General features: G+C 48.7%; 4 protein-coding genes across 4 annotated transcripts; 1 reads left to right on the top strand and 3 right to left on the bottom strand.

Moving 5' to 3' along the window:
* Positions 1–1513: 1513 nt before the first annotated feature.
* On the top strand, positions 1514–3534 carry RhiXN_07585 (uncharacterized protein; the record flags this gene model as incomplete). Its single annotated transcript, XM_043327401.1, has 6 exons — positions 1514–1560; positions 1637–1913; positions 1976–2393; positions 2450–2596; positions 2645–2764; positions 2822–3534. 6 exons carry the CDS (start codon positions 1514–1516, stop codon positions 3532–3534), a joined length of 1722 nt encoding a protein of 573 aa, XP_043182786.1.
* A 3407-nt stretch (positions 3535–6941) lies between these two features.
* On the bottom strand, positions 6942–8543 carry RhiXN_07584 (pyrolysin; the record flags this gene model as incomplete). The annotated part of the gene is made up of 1 exon (XM_043327400.1): positions 6942–8543. One exon carries the CDS (start codon positions 8541–8543, stop codon positions 6942–6944), a length of 1602 nt encoding a protein of 533 aa, XP_043182785.1.
* A 387-nt stretch (positions 8544–8930) lies between these two features.
* RhiXN_07583 (pyrolysin) lies at positions 8931–12054 on the bottom strand (the record flags this gene model as incomplete). Its single annotated transcript, XM_043327399.1, has 8 exons — positions 8931–9727; positions 9786–10365; positions 10420–10499; positions 10557–10822; positions 10869–11251; positions 11307–11615; positions 11664–11885; positions 11947–12054. The coding sequence occupies 8 exons, from the start codon at positions 12052–12054 to the stop codon at positions 8931–8933; spliced, it is 2745 nt and encodes a 914-aa protein (XP_043182784.1).
* A 670-nt stretch (positions 12055–12724) lies between these two features.
* Positions 12725–14396, bottom strand: RhiXN_07582 (L-sorbosone dehydrogenase; the record flags this gene model as incomplete). The annotated part of the gene is made up of 6 exons (XM_043327398.1): positions 12725–12769; positions 12826–13013; positions 13068–13451; positions 13500–13721; positions 13782–13883; positions 13940–14396. 6 exons carry the CDS (start codon positions 14394–14396, stop codon positions 12725–12727), a joined length of 1398 nt encoding a protein of 465 aa, XP_043182783.1.
* Between the last annotated feature and the right edge of the window lie 1876 nt (positions 14397–16272).

Below are 16272 nucleotides of genomic sequence, written 5' to 3'. Positions count from 1 at the left end.
TGCGGAAGAATTATGGAATGGACAGTCTTGAACCTTGATAACGCATACAATTTAGCAGCGCACGTTGCAGGGTTATGCAAAACACGAACGGATACAGTCGTTAAAGGGTAGCTGAAGAGTTTTCGACGTAGTGTGGGACTGGGTGTGTACAGTTAACAGAACATGTAGGGCCGAGTACAATATGGCAATCTGTGCTCGAATTACACCAAACATGCCGAAAATAGTGGTAGGTTACAAATAACGCGGCCGTGTCGGTTTCCACATCGCAAGCACCGTTGGTGTATGCTCCGCATTGTGAATAGTCATCGAGCTCAGTGCTGGAGTCCGTATTGGAAACCAGACAGTGATGTTAGTGCCGGGTGACGTATCGGGGGGAATATAAATGTCGTATGACATGAGTTGTACATACTTACCCCACGATGACGTCAACTAGGTAGCCCCTCGAGATGAACCGTGAATGCGGGGAATGTTTTCCGGACCCACTTGGCGCCCGATCAATATTGTAATCACGGGATGAGGGCGAATAAACGAGGAAACCGTGATTGCGCAGGAGTAGATGGCGCAGTGAGTACAGCCTAGGAAGGTTGAGAACTGAGGGTGATGAGGACATAGACTAAGATGATATAACATTGGAGTGGTAATTCACATGATGTAGCCGAAAGAGGTTGGTGCTAAAGGCCGGTCTGCTCCGAAAAGGCTGTGGCCGACGCATCTCAACGGCTTCGCGATGCATCGAAATGCGTGGAGAAAAAAAAGGTAAATTGTGGAGTTGCCGTTGGGGAGCGCGATGAAAAGGCAATTAAACACAGCATTTTGGAGTTACGAGTATTCTCGGTTGCATCGTGCTGCGCTAGTAGCTTTGGAGACGAATCTGCGGCAGAGGGTGATCTAGGGTCGAGGAAGAATGAAAATAGAGGTTTCAGCTCATTTTCGGTTTCATTCGAGTCGCCGCTCGTTAGTCAGAGATTTCAGAGGCGAACAATAGCTCGTAATGATTGATATGAAGTAAAAAATGGACGAGGACCGGCTCGAACCTGGGTTGGAGGAAGTGTGGCGGTGATTGGCAATCACGTGCGGAAGCAAGAAGAGGTGAGATGATGAACGTGAGGGTTCGAGCAACCACTGCACTGGATCAGCAGTTTGAAATCTATTCTGGAGGGACAGAGCCGACACGAGGTGCGATCGTAGGGCTGGGCCCATATCGAGAGCCGCCCCACTTGCCGATCGAGTTTGCGCACTATATAATGGCCTAGCAATCTCCGCCACATCCCCTATTCACTGCATACATATCCTGCTATCAGCCTTTCGGCCGCCTCGTTGCACCCACACCCTCCTCCCGCGCCGCGTGCCCATATCACTGAGCAGTGTGCTCTTGCCCTCACCACCGAGCGCACATTATTACCGACTCACCGGTTCACCGGACAATCTAGGCCGAGCACGACTACAAATACCGTGCTTTCGCGTCTGCGTTTCTACCTAGTGTATTTCTCCCCCCCTGGTCACTGCACTCGCCATGGCCGGAACATCATACTCGTATATCGCCCCTGGTAGCCACTCTGGGTATGTCGCGTGCCTTGATTGAGGTCACCTGGACATCATCACGTTATCCCTGTTACTAATTGGGCGTCTGATTCAGCTCCAAACTCGCCCATGCGTTGCCCACTGCGACCACCTCTGCCACTGTGCGCATTGGCCATGTCCAGCTCCGCGATCTCGTTCATAGTACTGGTCCACGCGGACGCGTTGCGTACGTAACCGACAAGTCTATCAAAGAGGTCGATGTTCGCCGCGGAGTACAGGTGAGGCTCGCTTCTCTAATGCTTCGCTCGTGCTTCGCGTCTCGCAATGTTCTTGTTCTCATCCTTCCCGTTCTGTTCATCTCCACGCTGTCGCTGTTTACATCGACGACTGCCGTCGATCACCCCTCTCCTTCTCTGTCAAACATGTACAAACTGATATTCATTGCCCTTTCCAGTCAACTCGAACCCTCGCCTCCCTCGATTTCCAGCCCAACTGCATTGCACTTTCTCCCTCGGGTGGACTCGTTGTTGCAGGTGGCCAGAATGCCGAGCTCCAATTTACAACCATCGCACCTCCTCCTCACCCTTCGCTCGCTCGCCGCCGAAACCGTAGCAAGGGATATGCAGCCGTCTCTGACGAGCGCTACAAGGCCAGGAAAGGGAACAACTATGAAGAGTCTTCCGACGAAGAGTCTGACGAAGAAGAGGTCGATGAGTCCATGGAATGGAGCATGGACGGTAGCGAGGCCACCCGGACACGGCGCGTCGAAGTTCGCGGGGCTGGATATCGCGATATCGCGAGCATCAATAACCATGTGCTAGTCCTGGGCGATGAACAAATCGATGGTGGAATCTACGGGCAAGGCAAGCGAGGTAAGTGGTCTAACTTGGCTACCCCGACGAATGCCCGACTCATGACGGATGCACAGAGCCCGAGCGCACCCGCATCGTCGTATCGAATAATGATGAATTTGTCCGAGTATTCGATGTCGACACGCGCGAGTCGGCGAGCAGCAAGGAATGGGGTTCCATGGAAATTGTCGGTAGCGTTCGGCTCGGTACCCCTGCCAATCACGGTATGTATAACTTCCATATTCGTAATATCTGTCTAAATATATTTCTAGTCTCGGTTTCTCCTGATGGTCGGACCATGCTGGCCGTTGGTGATGATACTCGACTCCAAATATTCAACGTCAATTCTCGAAGCAGCCTCGTCGATTTTGAACGCGTCGGATCCTATACCAGTACGCAACCGTTCTTTCTCTGTGCATCCCAATAATAACGTCTGTCATCACTTATAGGTGGTACCGAGCCCAACTTTACCTCGGCATGGTCTGCGAGTGGCCTCCAGTTTGCGGCGGCCTCCCAAGATGGCACTGTGACCGTATGGGACGTACGCTCGTCCTCTCCGCTCGCGTCCTGGCGTATCCCTCAACGAAGCGGATACCGTCCCCACACTGCCAACGCCCCCACTCGGCCTAGCACTTCGCCTTCCTCCTCTCCGTATCTCGGACCTGCTCGTCCGTACGACTCGCGATTTGCAGGTGCTTACATGAACACCGAGCAGTTCCTCTGGGATCCCTCGACCCCGGGCCCTGGGCATGGTATCCGCAGTCTTCGGTTCAGCCCGGCCGGAGGTAACCGTGAGATGCTCGTGTTCACAGAGCACACTGACCACGTCCACGTTATCGACGCCCAAACCTTTTCGGAGCACCAGATCCTCAATGTCCCAGCCGCGCCTCGTGATGGCCCTGCGTCCCCTCTCCGTGATCCCGTTGGGCTTCCCCCCGCCGCCGATTGCGGCTACTCCACTGGCGGAATGACGAGCCTTGGCGGCGGTTATTACATGCCCGGCAAGGGCCGTGATAACCGCGGCGAACGCGAGGTGGATTTGACCGGTGTGACGTTTGACCGTACCGGCCGATGGATGTACGTTGGAACCGAGCGCAGCGTTGTCGAATTTGAGATGGTTCCTCGCCGAGGAAGGACTTACGATGCCGCAGAATGGGCATAATTTTCTTTGCGTGAGTTTTTTTTTCACTTTGCTTTCCTTGAATTAGTGCTGATTTTCCTTGCACACAGACGAGCGATGTTTAATGTTATCCACAATCATGCGCTACCTCAACTCATTTTATATTCTATATCAACTTATCCACGTATGATATGCTCTGAACCCGAATACCTTGTACCAATAGCCAACCACGAACTTGCGTCTTTGTCTTTGCATCCAATATAATTGTATATGTATCAAATCATCAATGGAATCGCTGTCTGTCTTTTTTCAAGTGGGGGGTTTTGTTTCTGAAGTGGTTTAAGGGCCTTGCCATCGTATCGAAAAGCCGTCGAGCATGTGGTGGTTGCAACGTGGAAAGGCGCCGATATTGGTCATCAGGCTCCATATGTCGAAATTAGTCTCGTGACTCGTCAACCATTCGGGACATTGGCTCTCGTCTCCTGTGCAATTTAAACTCCTGTGTAATGCAATCACTTTCAAATAATCTCTATATTTGACATGTAAGAGTCCAAATTGACTACGGACAGCGATAACTCACGCTCCTCACATCAGATATACCGCTCCATACCAATACACTTGTGGTTGTGGAAATTATGCCTCAGTAAATCATGTAACCTTGGGCAAAATCAGGGAGCTGGAGTGCTGTGTGTTTTAAATCCATCGGTTATGCATACAATTTACGCATAACTTATGTACATTCAATCCTGAGCGTCAGACAAGCCACCGTATACCCCAAAGGTACGGACAATCCGACCTCAGCGATCCGACCCCCGGGGGTGCGAACTCGCTATAAGGTAAATCCGAGCCCCCGGGTCCGGATTACTGGCAAAATCCGACCCTCGCACTAATCCGGACCCCGTTCTCAGTATTTTCGTAGGTGCACGATCTGACCCCCTCAATCCGACCTCCACAGAATCCGACCTCTGGGTGCGGTTTCTTGTATGTTAACAGTAATGACAATTGAATCACATTCTTAAATACTAAATACGTTACACAATGAATCAATGCCTAAACCCTAGCTTGGACAATTCGGTACCAGAGCGGATGTGGGATACGCGTTGTCCGGTTCAAGGGTGCTGAGGCAGAGAACATGGGGGAAACGTTATATCATGGAAGGCTGCGTAAAAAAAGCATAGTGATAGTCCTGAAACCAATACTTGCACGGACGCGGACAACTGAATGATACAGGTGAAAACGGACTTACTGCAAAAGCTTGACAAAGAGCAAATAATGAGCAAGCAAAAAAAAGGGGGGGGGGATTGAATACTCACAGTGCTGCAGCTGAGATTTTGATTTGTTGGAGGAGGTGGCGGCGACGGTTGTTCAAAGTTCTTGAAACTCCATGTTGAACCCATTGGCCTGTGCATCAACTGAGTGGTAGGTTATTTTGGTTAAACTACTTACTTTAGCAAAGCAAATGTATGCTACTTTGTGAATTGAGGTGTAATATAACTATAGGGAAAAATCAATGTGTCATGAAGCCACCAAAACATTTGTGGCATAGAATCAATCAGCTCAATGCCGGGTTTCATAACTTTGGAATTACTTACAGAATTCTAGCTATTTTTTTAGCTGGCGTGTAGCAGCTAAGTAGGAAGGGTCAGAGGTGGGGGCGGGAGGACAAGCAGGAGGAAACTCATGCACGTCTGAGGGCAGGCGTTTATATACCTTGGCAGGGCGGGAGCAGCAGCAGCAATGGTTGCGCGGACGGTTGCGTGGACGGTTGCGCGGACGCGCAAACAGGCAGATGGATTGCACAAAAATGCACCGGATGCAAAAAAGCGCAACCAGAGCAGCCAAGCTGATGGATATCACAGAACATTCAAGAGACAGATAATATATATGGACTGAGGGTTTCCTTATACGGAGATTGATACAAAAATGATTCTCAGTCACATGACTTGTTTGTCTAACTAATGTCTAGCAAGCAATCAAGAAGTTTATTTTGGAAACCAACCGTCACAATTCCCCAAGAGATCCAACCCTTTACCTGAAAGTGTAGCCAAGATTTTATACATAAATATCCAACACACGCCATAGAGCCGGGCCATTCAACGCATTCAACCGGCACCAAAAGACGACAGTGATCCAAACCCCACCAGGGGTCGGACTTTCACATCCGCACCCCAGCCGTGCGCATCTACCTCCGGTAGGGTACGGATTCCCGGGCATCCGACCCCCAGGGTCGGACTATCCGTAGCTTTTGGGTACACGGTGAGCCCAAGTACGTTTTCCGCTTAGATCTTTCCCCGCCGTCAATCCTCAGTCTTGTTCACAATATAGATTCTTGAGTATGAACAAGAACACCAGAGCTTGGATGCCCTATGATCAACACATTAGTAAAGCAATTGTTCCTACGGCCACTCCACAAAGTTTGCCTACATCTTTATCAGGATCTATTTGCCATTACTATTGATTTTAAACGCTTTAAACTTCAGCAGGTTTGGTTTTGAAAAATGTTGTAAAAATACAACCAGTATTTGCTCTGGACACATTCACCTATGATCAGATCAGTAGGGTAGTACAGTCAGATAAACCCGCTCACAAACCAAGTCATAGAGCTACACAAGAAGAAAGAGGACCAATAAAAGAGAGGCTCCAAAAGTGGAGGTTATAAACTTCAGAAAAAGAAGCGCAAAGGTATACGTACAACAGGGGCGAACTATAAGAGTTAGTATTGGTAAGAAGGATACTGGATCCGGGCGTAAGGGCATGTAAATGTGTAATTATACAAACTGACCAATTTGGGAGTCTTTGGTGCATATATAAACTGACATCCTACATATATACTAGTGCTCAAAAAAGGTATGTACTAGTATTGACAAGACCTAATCATGTTTTCACATGAATCCGCACCCTTAGTTCACCTCTATGTGGTCACCGTATCCAACCGGGATACTGAAAGTTAGCATGTTTAGCTCTCTCTATATGCTATCTAAGTAAAATGTATATAATAACAGCAAGGATCATACAGCCTTACTTTCACTTGGATTTAGATTGCACCTTTTCACTCTGTTTTGAATTCACCTACTTGACCCATCCAGCCATGGGCTCTGGGTTCCCGAGCGAGTCCTGACGAAAGACATATGCGATACAGGTATTCCGTATTTCGGAAGCCTATGGCACACTGTACTATTCCGCCAGTTATCAGTTGCACCAAACTCATAGTCTGGTGTGCCCATGAGTTTTCACGGCGCTTTTTGTTCCTATTCTACTTGAAGCCCTAAAGCTAACTTTCAACAATACATTCTGGCACTTATTATAGGGTTAAACTTGAATTAATTGTACGAAATGCCTTTCGGGCTGGATCCAGCCACTTTTGCACTCAAGTACAGCCGTTTGAAATCATCTAGGAAGCTTTAAATATATGTGACTACAAAGATGAAAGATATTCGAGTTGTTTCAACTCAGTCTATTAGACCAATAAGCCTTTTTTGCAGACGCATATGCCAGGGCCCATTGCTGCCAAATACATAACCATGTTCAAATACGAATTCTGGAACCCGCTGTGGTATCCGTTGGAGCATTCCTTCAAATTTGATGCGAAGGCGTTCGTCACCAGGGCCCCGGGCGTGGGAAAGCCCCGTACCACACGCAATCAACGCGATTTTGTTCAAGGAATATGTAGAAACGACTTTCTCCAGAGACTTTATACCGCTAGGCCAGAAACGCGCAGCCATCAGACAGAGGGTTTTGAGATTCGGGAGTCGCGGGAGCGATGCGCCTGCCTGGTTTGTGGTCAAAAGGGCATCTAGCTGCTCATCCGTGCCTCCTTCTTCAAGTGGAATCAGCAGTGTATGCACAGCTTGTGCAAACGGCAAATAGCGTTTGATTTCAGGATTATCGTAATTAAACCATGGTGGAGGCCAGAGGCAGAGGGAAGTGACATGAAAGGTTGTTATAAAACTTGTGGTAGCAGCGAAATCGTTGTCGTCCAGATGCATGTCGACTTCCAGATGCAACTCCATGCTACCGGGTTGTAGGATCGACAAGATATTCCGTTGATTGTGCTGGAATACGCGACGCAATCCCAAGAAACGTAGATGGGGCAGGTGAACCGTAGGATAGTTCCTAGTATCAGTGTCTGCAAGTATAGAAAGTGAATGTAATCTCAAAGTATGGAGGCAAGGGCAACAATTGAGTATTGATGCAAGCTGATAGAGCGTTGGACAATGGATTTCTCCAAGTTCGCCAATATGTATTTCGGAAAGTCCTTTAAATAGAGAAGCCGGCCAAGCTGGAGCAGGCGAGTTACTACGGCCAGATCCAGTAGGACCCGTACCGTTAATGTGAAGGGTGTTGATAGGATTGGTTATTCCCTGGGCGAGGCGGATTTCGGTCAACGTCTCAATTATATAACGGAGCTCGAAATAAAACAGCTCTAGTGTGATAATTTGGCTGACGTATGGAACGAGAATTTCTACCAGCTGGGGTAGTGCAAGAAGTTGGGGTGTATATGTTGTGAATTCGAGATTACTGGAACAGAAGAAGTGAACATGAAGCGGAGTTCCTTTTGCGCGCTCTAGCCACATCTGTTCGATTCGGGGAGGTGGGGGGTCCTTCTCGTAATCCGTGAGGTAGAAGTCTACATGCGACCATAAGGAAGGGGTTTGAATCGCCAATTTGCGCCATCGACGACAAACCGAGGTTATATCAAGTAAAATATCAGGATCATCGAATTGGGCCCAAGGGCAATATGGCGGGATGGCAAGATTAAAAACGCGAGACAAGAGCTCGTTGGGCAATCTTTGTATAGAGGCGAGGGGTCGAAATTGTGAAAGCGCGGCATTTAGGATGGTTTGAGATTGTGAGATCATACTTTCAGTTGCAGTAAGTGAATCTCTGCGACCTCGTACCAGGGTTACTTTGCGATCGAGATAGTCCTGTGCAGCGGAATCTTGGCTATAATCATAATTGAGGTTTTGTAGTGCAGAACAGCATTGTGAGAATTCTTGAGCTGCAGCCTTAAGGCGAGATTCAGCCAAGAGCCATCGATCAAGGTCTTCCATGGTATTTGCAAGGGGTGTCTGCTACTACCGTTGAACTCAAGGATGTGGCCACTGATTTGATCATGATCATGATCAGCTGACATATACCACGCAATTGTATGTAACCGCCCATCTTACATTAACCTTCATCTTACGCATGATTCAGCTACCTCAAGATATGCTGAACAACCCTTAAAATATACGCTTTGTCATTTTGTCTAATAGCATTGACAGCATAGACCACGAAACAGGGAAAACATAATATATGCCCTTGTGAGGCCCTCAATCCCATTTTTAACCACATATGCGCACACGTTTTGCCAAGTTCATGTCATACGGTATATAGCTATTCAAAATGTTTAAAATCCATTGAAATATTCCAATAAACAAAATAAACCAGCAGTGAAGCTATGTCCTCTTCACATTGATCACAGGACTAGTCCAGACCTCGTAGTCTTCCTCATTTGTCGGGTTGCCAGTGATTTTTAGTGCGCGCAGTAGAATCTTGTAGGAACCATCGGGGATAGCAGTGCCATTCGCAAACTGCGTAGCTTGGAATGCACTATATCCGTTCGTATCGGCTGTAGCGCCGGCAGAATTGCGCGAGATATAGTCCTCCTGGTATAGCACGCCCTTTATCGGGACTTTGCCAAATGTTCCCGGACCCTGGTTGAGCCATGGGAAGAGCCAGCTCCAGATGGAGCGCTTATTGATAGTGGAGTGGGGAAGGGACAGAGAACGAACGCCCAACTCGGCAGAGATTTCGGTGGAACGACGTTGGTTGGTGGTGATATTCGCCTTGGCATCAACAAGTGCTATCTGGAGCAGTGGAGTACCCCATACGAGGCGGTAGAGGACAAGAGGACTATCAGTGCCGTTCAGGGTATAAGTCGTCGGTCCCGAGATCGGGTTGCCGTCCTTGTCCGTTGCTAGCGGAAGCTTGACGTTGAAATACGAGTCTGTGTTATCAAGAACCTTCGCATCCTTCAGCGGCGCAGCGACACCAAGGTAAGTCGACTGAAGAGATGAGCCGTCGGAGCCCTTGGCCTTGATATAACCAGAATAGACAGGGAAGGTCTTAGCATCGAGACCAGTAGGGGGCTTTATGCTGACAACAACGGGCAAGGTGAGGCCACCAGGAATGATGATTTTATTGGGAACAATAGTCACAGTTGCAGGACTGTTGACCAATGGAACAGGTCCCACTGATGCAATAAATGTAAGTCGATCGTGTCGAAAATCCCAAGGGTGAAATCGACTCACGGATAGGCTCAATTCCATCAATAGTAGGGGCAGTACCTGCCGGAACATGGCTCAAGGTATACGTCACAGGCTTCTTACTATTATTCGTGATCTTGACAATCTGAGTACCCTTGAAGTTTGCAGTGTCGTTCACCAACAGCTCGGCTGGCGTCAAGACACCGGTTGTATGGATCGCATCATAGACCTGGATTAATCCGGCACCCTGGTGCGAAGCAGTCTCGAGCAAGCTGGTATTGGAGGTAGTTTGTTGAACGGGAATCGCGGTGTTTTCGAAGAGGGTACGGGCCAGCTTGGCAGTCGTGGCGGTCTTACCCTTGATTTGGAGCAAAAGAGCAGAGGAACCAGCGACAAATGGAGTGGCCATCGATGTTCCAGAGAGAATTGCATATGCGCCCAGAGGGACGGGATAAGTCGAGAGAATATTTCCGCCAGGAGCCGAGACGGCAGGCTTGAAGTACATGTCGTTGGTTGGACCGTAAGTGCTGAATGAGGACATGAGGCCACCACCAGGAACAGGAATTGTGTCGGGGTTATTAGGGAACGAAATAGTAAGGTTTTGGGGAGCGGCTCCCGTGACGAGCTATTACGATAGGTGTTATTTGGATCGAAAAAGATATATATATTGGAAACTCACAAATACACCATCCTGCTGAGATATGAGCGCGGCGACATAATCGCCAGTAGATATGCTAGACAAGGTCTGGTCCTTGTTATCTGAACCACCCAAGAGTTAATATCAGACCGCTTCCAACAAACCGACTAATCACATACCGTAAATCAAGAAGTACTTTGCCCCAAACTTGGCCGCGTTGTCTAACTTCGAGACAAAAGTGCAAGTTCCACGACGGATAATGACAAGCCTGTTAGACAAGTCAGGAGTAGTAGCTGGGAGAGGGTTGCAAGCGTCATCGGCAACAGTTGTGTCGGAAGAAGTAGCGTAGAGAGCAAGGCCAGCAGGGATGGGAAGAGTTGCCAGACCAAGGTATGAAATCTCACGTCCGTTAGAAACAACGGCGTTTTGTACGGTCGTAACAGTGCTAGAATGGAGTTAGCAAAAACTACCAGTAGAATTAATTTACTTACTTGTCAACGCTTCCGACCGAAATGACGCTTAGACCAGTTCCAGGCCCGGAAGTGTACCAGGAACCATACTGGCCGTCGTTACCCGCAGCAATTGTGACAATACGACCAGCATCGGCAATCCTACTTGCTACAACGCCCGAAACAGCTTCGGTCCATCCATCTGCACCACCAAGAGAAAGAGTGATGACATCATTTCCGTCCTTGTAAGCACGGAGGAGCGAGTCGATAAGGATATCATCGGGGACAGAGCCGTCGCAGCCAAACACACGGTAAGCATTGATCGAAGACTCGTACGCAACACCTGAGATGTTGTATGGATTGGTGGGGTCAGCTCCGATAATACCTGCAACGTGAGTGCCGTGACCATTGCATTGGTCAAGGGGCTGCGGAGCTGGCAACATTAATAACAAACAGATTGATACGGTAGTACATACGCACATCGTCATCTGGGGCAGGAGCAGGAGTGCCATCTCGACCAGTGTAGGCATCACCAACAAAATCGTATCCGCCAATCACTTTGTTTCCCGGACCAAACTTGCCGCCGAGCGCAGGATGGGTGTAGTCAATGCCGGTGTCGATAATACCGATTGTAATACCCTTTCCAAAATACCCATCGGCATGAAGTTTGTCGACACCGGTCATCACGTGAGTTGAGAATGTATCCTTGGCCGCAGTCGAGTTCGACGCCCCAACGACGGTCTTGAACACTGGCTTTGGACCGGGATGAAGGTAGACAGGAGTAATGGACTAGAGAACGCCAGTTTGATTAGCACCAAGTTCGGCTACGTTCGACACCCTCTCATCACTTGCCTGGACGCCACTCGCTTGCGCCAGATTAACCAAGTCCACATCGTTGCCAAGCTTGACGGCAGCACCGATCAAAAGCCCAGCATCGTTCCACTCCTTGCTCACTTGGTATTTGGTTCCCCGTGCGTTGAGTTCATGGTAAAGCTCGGCGTGTGGAGACGAGAAACCACGTTTGAGGTGGGATCCCTGAGCAAGAGTGACGATGTACGACTAAGGCGGGTGGTCAGGTGACAGTCTGTCAAATAGCCAGGGTCTGATAACAGGAACATACCCCGGGTACGGTGTTTGCGGTTGAGACGTGCTTGACGCTCTTGAGATCGACCGCACCGGCAGCAAACTGGACCGCGGCAGCAGTGGCAGCAGTGATGAGTACGCGCATAGTAAAAAGGAAGGGAAGGTGTCGGGTTGGTTGAATTGTTTATTCCAGCTGCAATTAAAAGGCGGGAGTGGCACATGAGCAGGCACACTCATTTCGCGTCCACTAGGTGCTTCCCTTCTCACCTGTCGTATACCACATGCAACTAGAGCTTCGCGATGCTTCTTACTCTCTGCTTGTCTGATAATAGTGCAATGTTCCTGAACAATCCGCTTCCCCGAAGTCTGATAGCCTTCTTTCGGTAATCGACATCCGCTTACGTGGTCGATAGTGAACCATGTGGTGAAGGCTTGCACGTGGTATCCGACTTGGGATGTTATATGTATGGTGCATTCATGCCGGACTGTCAATCATTACAGCCACTGTCGTCTATACTAATTTTCTGGTCTAATCGAATGGTCCCGGAGAAAACTTGCCTGCTGTATTTGTCTCGTAAAATTGGGAGTTGTGCCCATGGTTGATATCTCAATATGCTGCCACTTAACTGGTTTGGGCATCGTATACTTATTCTGTCCTTCAGGTATGAATCTATGTATATTTAGGATTTGCACATGTTCTCTCTTGCTTTAGATACGAAAAAGAAAAAAAAACAAACGAGCTCGAGAGCCCTATAAAACTGATTCCTAGTAAACGCAACATCGAACGAAGGGAATCAGACTAAACCAAGCGGGCCTCAATTCGCAGTTAATTGGGCTTCCTTGTTTTCAATCACGAAAATCTATAGGCATTATAGGTCAGATTAAGCTTGAACAGGGGGCCACGACTCTAAAATACCTCTCCAGTTTCGTCCGAAGACACATACAACTGCCCTTTCTCGCCGAAAGCCAAGCCAACGGGGCGGATGCATTGCGAAGGGCACTTGGTCAGGTCTGGCGCATATACAATGTGCTCGTAACCATTGACCGAGTTGGCGGGCGCGCGAGGAGCATCACCCTCCCATGGGATGCGGACAACGCTGTAACCTGCGTGATTCGGGATTATTATCAAGCTTTATATAAGGGCTGGGCAAATATTACCGGTTGGTGGTCGGCGATTCCAGGAGCCGCGGAAGCTGGTAAATGCATCACCGTCCCATTTGCGAGAGATGCCAACATTGTTGTCCCTGGGGACACACTTCGAGTTGTCGTAGAAAACAAGGTCGAGAGGTGCCGAATGGGCTTGGAACGAGAGGCGAGGAGGCTTGTTGTTGTTGGGGTTCTGGCACCATGCGTCATCCGGTTGAGTTCCTACTGGGCGTCTGGAGAACTGAGCACCAGTTGGAAGATCAAAGACAGGCTGGGACTCATTGCGAGGCACTGATGATGAGTTCCATGCGGTATAGCAGGATGGGTATCCATAGAACTTGCTTTCGATGGGAATATTTTCGGGGTCACGAAGGGAAATTCGGTTAAGCTCCTCAGCTATTCATATGTTAGTCCGAATTCCAGTAATAAGCTTAGAAGACATACAAGGGTTATCAGTATGAATATTGACGCCGCGCCACCTAAGATTATCCGAGCTATTCTCAATCTCCCAGAGGTCTTTTCCGTCCTTGGAAAGTGCAATGCCAACACCATTACGAACACCCCATGCCAGAACCGTTCCTTGATTCCAGCTATAACCCTCTGTAGGACGGTCAGACTTTGTAAGAGGGAAACGGCGAATTTGAGCGGGACCAGCGTTCACGTCGGCTAAAGCCACATAACATTATTAGCACCATCCGATGTAACGGAATCTATTGATTAACATACCCGACGACTCGTCAAAGTTGCTAGCTGAGCCACGGCTGACAATGAGATACTCGGATTGACCATCTTCCCCAGGCTGTAAGAGCAAGGTACGCGTAACATGATCTAGCCAATTAATCAGATCGGATTACAAATGAATGTTTGATTGAGAAGAAACTTACCAGAATTCGACATGTTAAACGCGATAATGGTAGGATTTCCAATGATTGCAGCGTTCTTTGGGTTGTACTCCCACCGGTAAACTTTCTCTTTGGAGCTCGCGTAGAGATACTGCTTGTCTTTGTTTCCAGGAATTGGCCCAACTTCAATGCCGTGCTCCAAGTCGGATTGGGTTATGACAGTGCGCTTCTCCCAACCGCCGCAGGTGGCATCATCGCGCTCGGTCAATGCAATGATGCCCTTGCCGCGTTCTACCACAAGCAAGTTGACATCTTGATCGAAGCGAACACCACGAGGGGTAGTCAAGTTCTTATAAATGACACGAGCAGAGAGTCCTTCAACGACAGTCGGCTGGTACGCAAATGATAACGACAAGGAGGGCTGGCATTCGCCAGGGGTATCAGGCAAAGCAATAGCAGAGAGAGCACCACCAAGGAGAGCAAGGGAGAGAGAACGCATATCGAATCGAGGAACCGATGCTCAGCATTCCGACGAATCTCCCCCGCCTTATAATATGCCCCGACACCCACAGGGTACAGGCTGTCGTCAGCCGCGTGACAGCCTCATCGAGCTTCGGTGCGTCGGGCTGTCAAGCTTCGTTTGGTGTTGTCCAAACCCCGTTTTGGATAGCCTGGTCTTTTCGAAGATCCCATGTCCAACATGATCTAATTCCTTGTGCATGGGGTTTGTGTCCTCTATGAGCTATCTGACCGGCACGGAAGCCGCATATCGTCGTCGTTGCACGGTGTGGTCGCGAGGGACGGAATTGAGAAATTGTTCTTTCAGTCGTGCTGGTGCCTTGACAAATATTGGGATGCTAATAAGAAGCCAAGCAAGCGTTAAGTTTTGTAGTGCTGTGTCTTGGCTTAGTTTACCTTAGATTCGTCGCGCCACAATTAAGCCTGGACACACAGAAGCCAGGCGGCTGATGTTATGGGCAGCCAAGATTCAGCCTACTGACAGGTACCGTGGACCCCACAAGTGGGGAAAATCCGACCGGTCTTAATCCGCGAGGAACGTGCGGAAAAAGGTGCGGATTTTTTACTATGTAATTTGAACGTGCTGATGACTGGCAAAATCCGCACTGCTCCTCAGTGGATAGCTGCCCGTAAGGCAGTTTTCTATCCTATTCCTATTTTAATGTATTCTATTGCTGTCTAATGCACACTGATCAGCGCCGAGCGGCCGCATTATGATCGGGCCGGCTCCATCGCGTCATTCGCATTTTGTTTTTGGAATTAATCACGTCATTTATAGGTATATATATCCTTTTTCCTTCACCGGGCTACGCTGTAAAACCAATAATCATGTATAATTCGTGTCAACGTAACAATCGTAACCGGTGTATCTACATACTCTACGGGGGCATGAACTTATCCGGAGGCCTCCAGAGCACTCATGAGGACCGGAGCGCTGCGAGGAGGCCCCCCCCCGATCCGTCAGTGTCGTAAGTTCTTATGTCACATCGTGCGGTCTCACGAGTTCATGTAGAGCCTCGCAATCTACTCGATCCACTCGTTGTTACTCACGAGTCTGATACCAGTCTCATGATCCACTCGATCCACTCGATCCACTCGTGTTTACTCACGAGTTTGATACTCTTCTCACGATTGAGTGGTCTTTGCGGCGTTGTTTGTTAATTAGCTACCTGTATACGCTCGCTTTTAAACTATAATTGGCGATTGATCTCATTCACGCACACAGTATAATACAGCTAATACAGTAATTCATTGTTTCAGTTCTCACAGAGGCTTGCACAACACAAGCATACGTCACAAGTATAACCCAATACAACCCGACGCTACACGGCACGACACAATCCAACACAAAACGACACGACGCGGCACAAAACGACACACAAAACGACACGACGTAAGATAATAGTACATGATATAAAGTAGAAACGGCGGAGTGGGGGTTGAGGCAAGTCAAGGCACGGGCAATAACGCACATGGGGATGAGGAAGAACAATATGGATACGGAGCTGAGTAGTATACCTAACCATGGAGAAAACAAGACAAATTAGACGGAATGGGTTTTGCGTGTATGATTGGGAGGAGGCAACAAGTGTAAGGGTTACGCAATCACTGTAGGTCTAGCTTGGGTGTATGAGTTAGCCTTCACAGGACTTCACCCCCTTTTTGACAAAGGGTGTGCGGCGGGCACAGGACTTGGACAGCACGTGTCCAGACTTAGATTGGATCTCAGATCATGCTTTGCTGTGGCGTTGTTGTATAGTAATTGACCAGACTTAGAATAGGAATACAATCTTCAGGGTCTATTTGAAATTTAATGGCCATGAGCATTGGGGACAACTTAGACAATTTTGTTCTTC

The sequence above is a fragment of the Rhizoctonia solani genome, chromosome 9, assembly GCF_016906535.1.
Source record: "Rhizoctonia solani chromosome 9, complete sequence".
Classification (NCBI taxonomy): Eukaryota; Fungi; Basidiomycota; class Agaricomycetes; order Cantharellales; family Ceratobasidiaceae; genus Rhizoctonia; species Rhizoctonia solani.
Note: the sequence above shows the minus strand (reverse complement) of the source record. Positions and strands in the feature narration are given on the sequence as shown.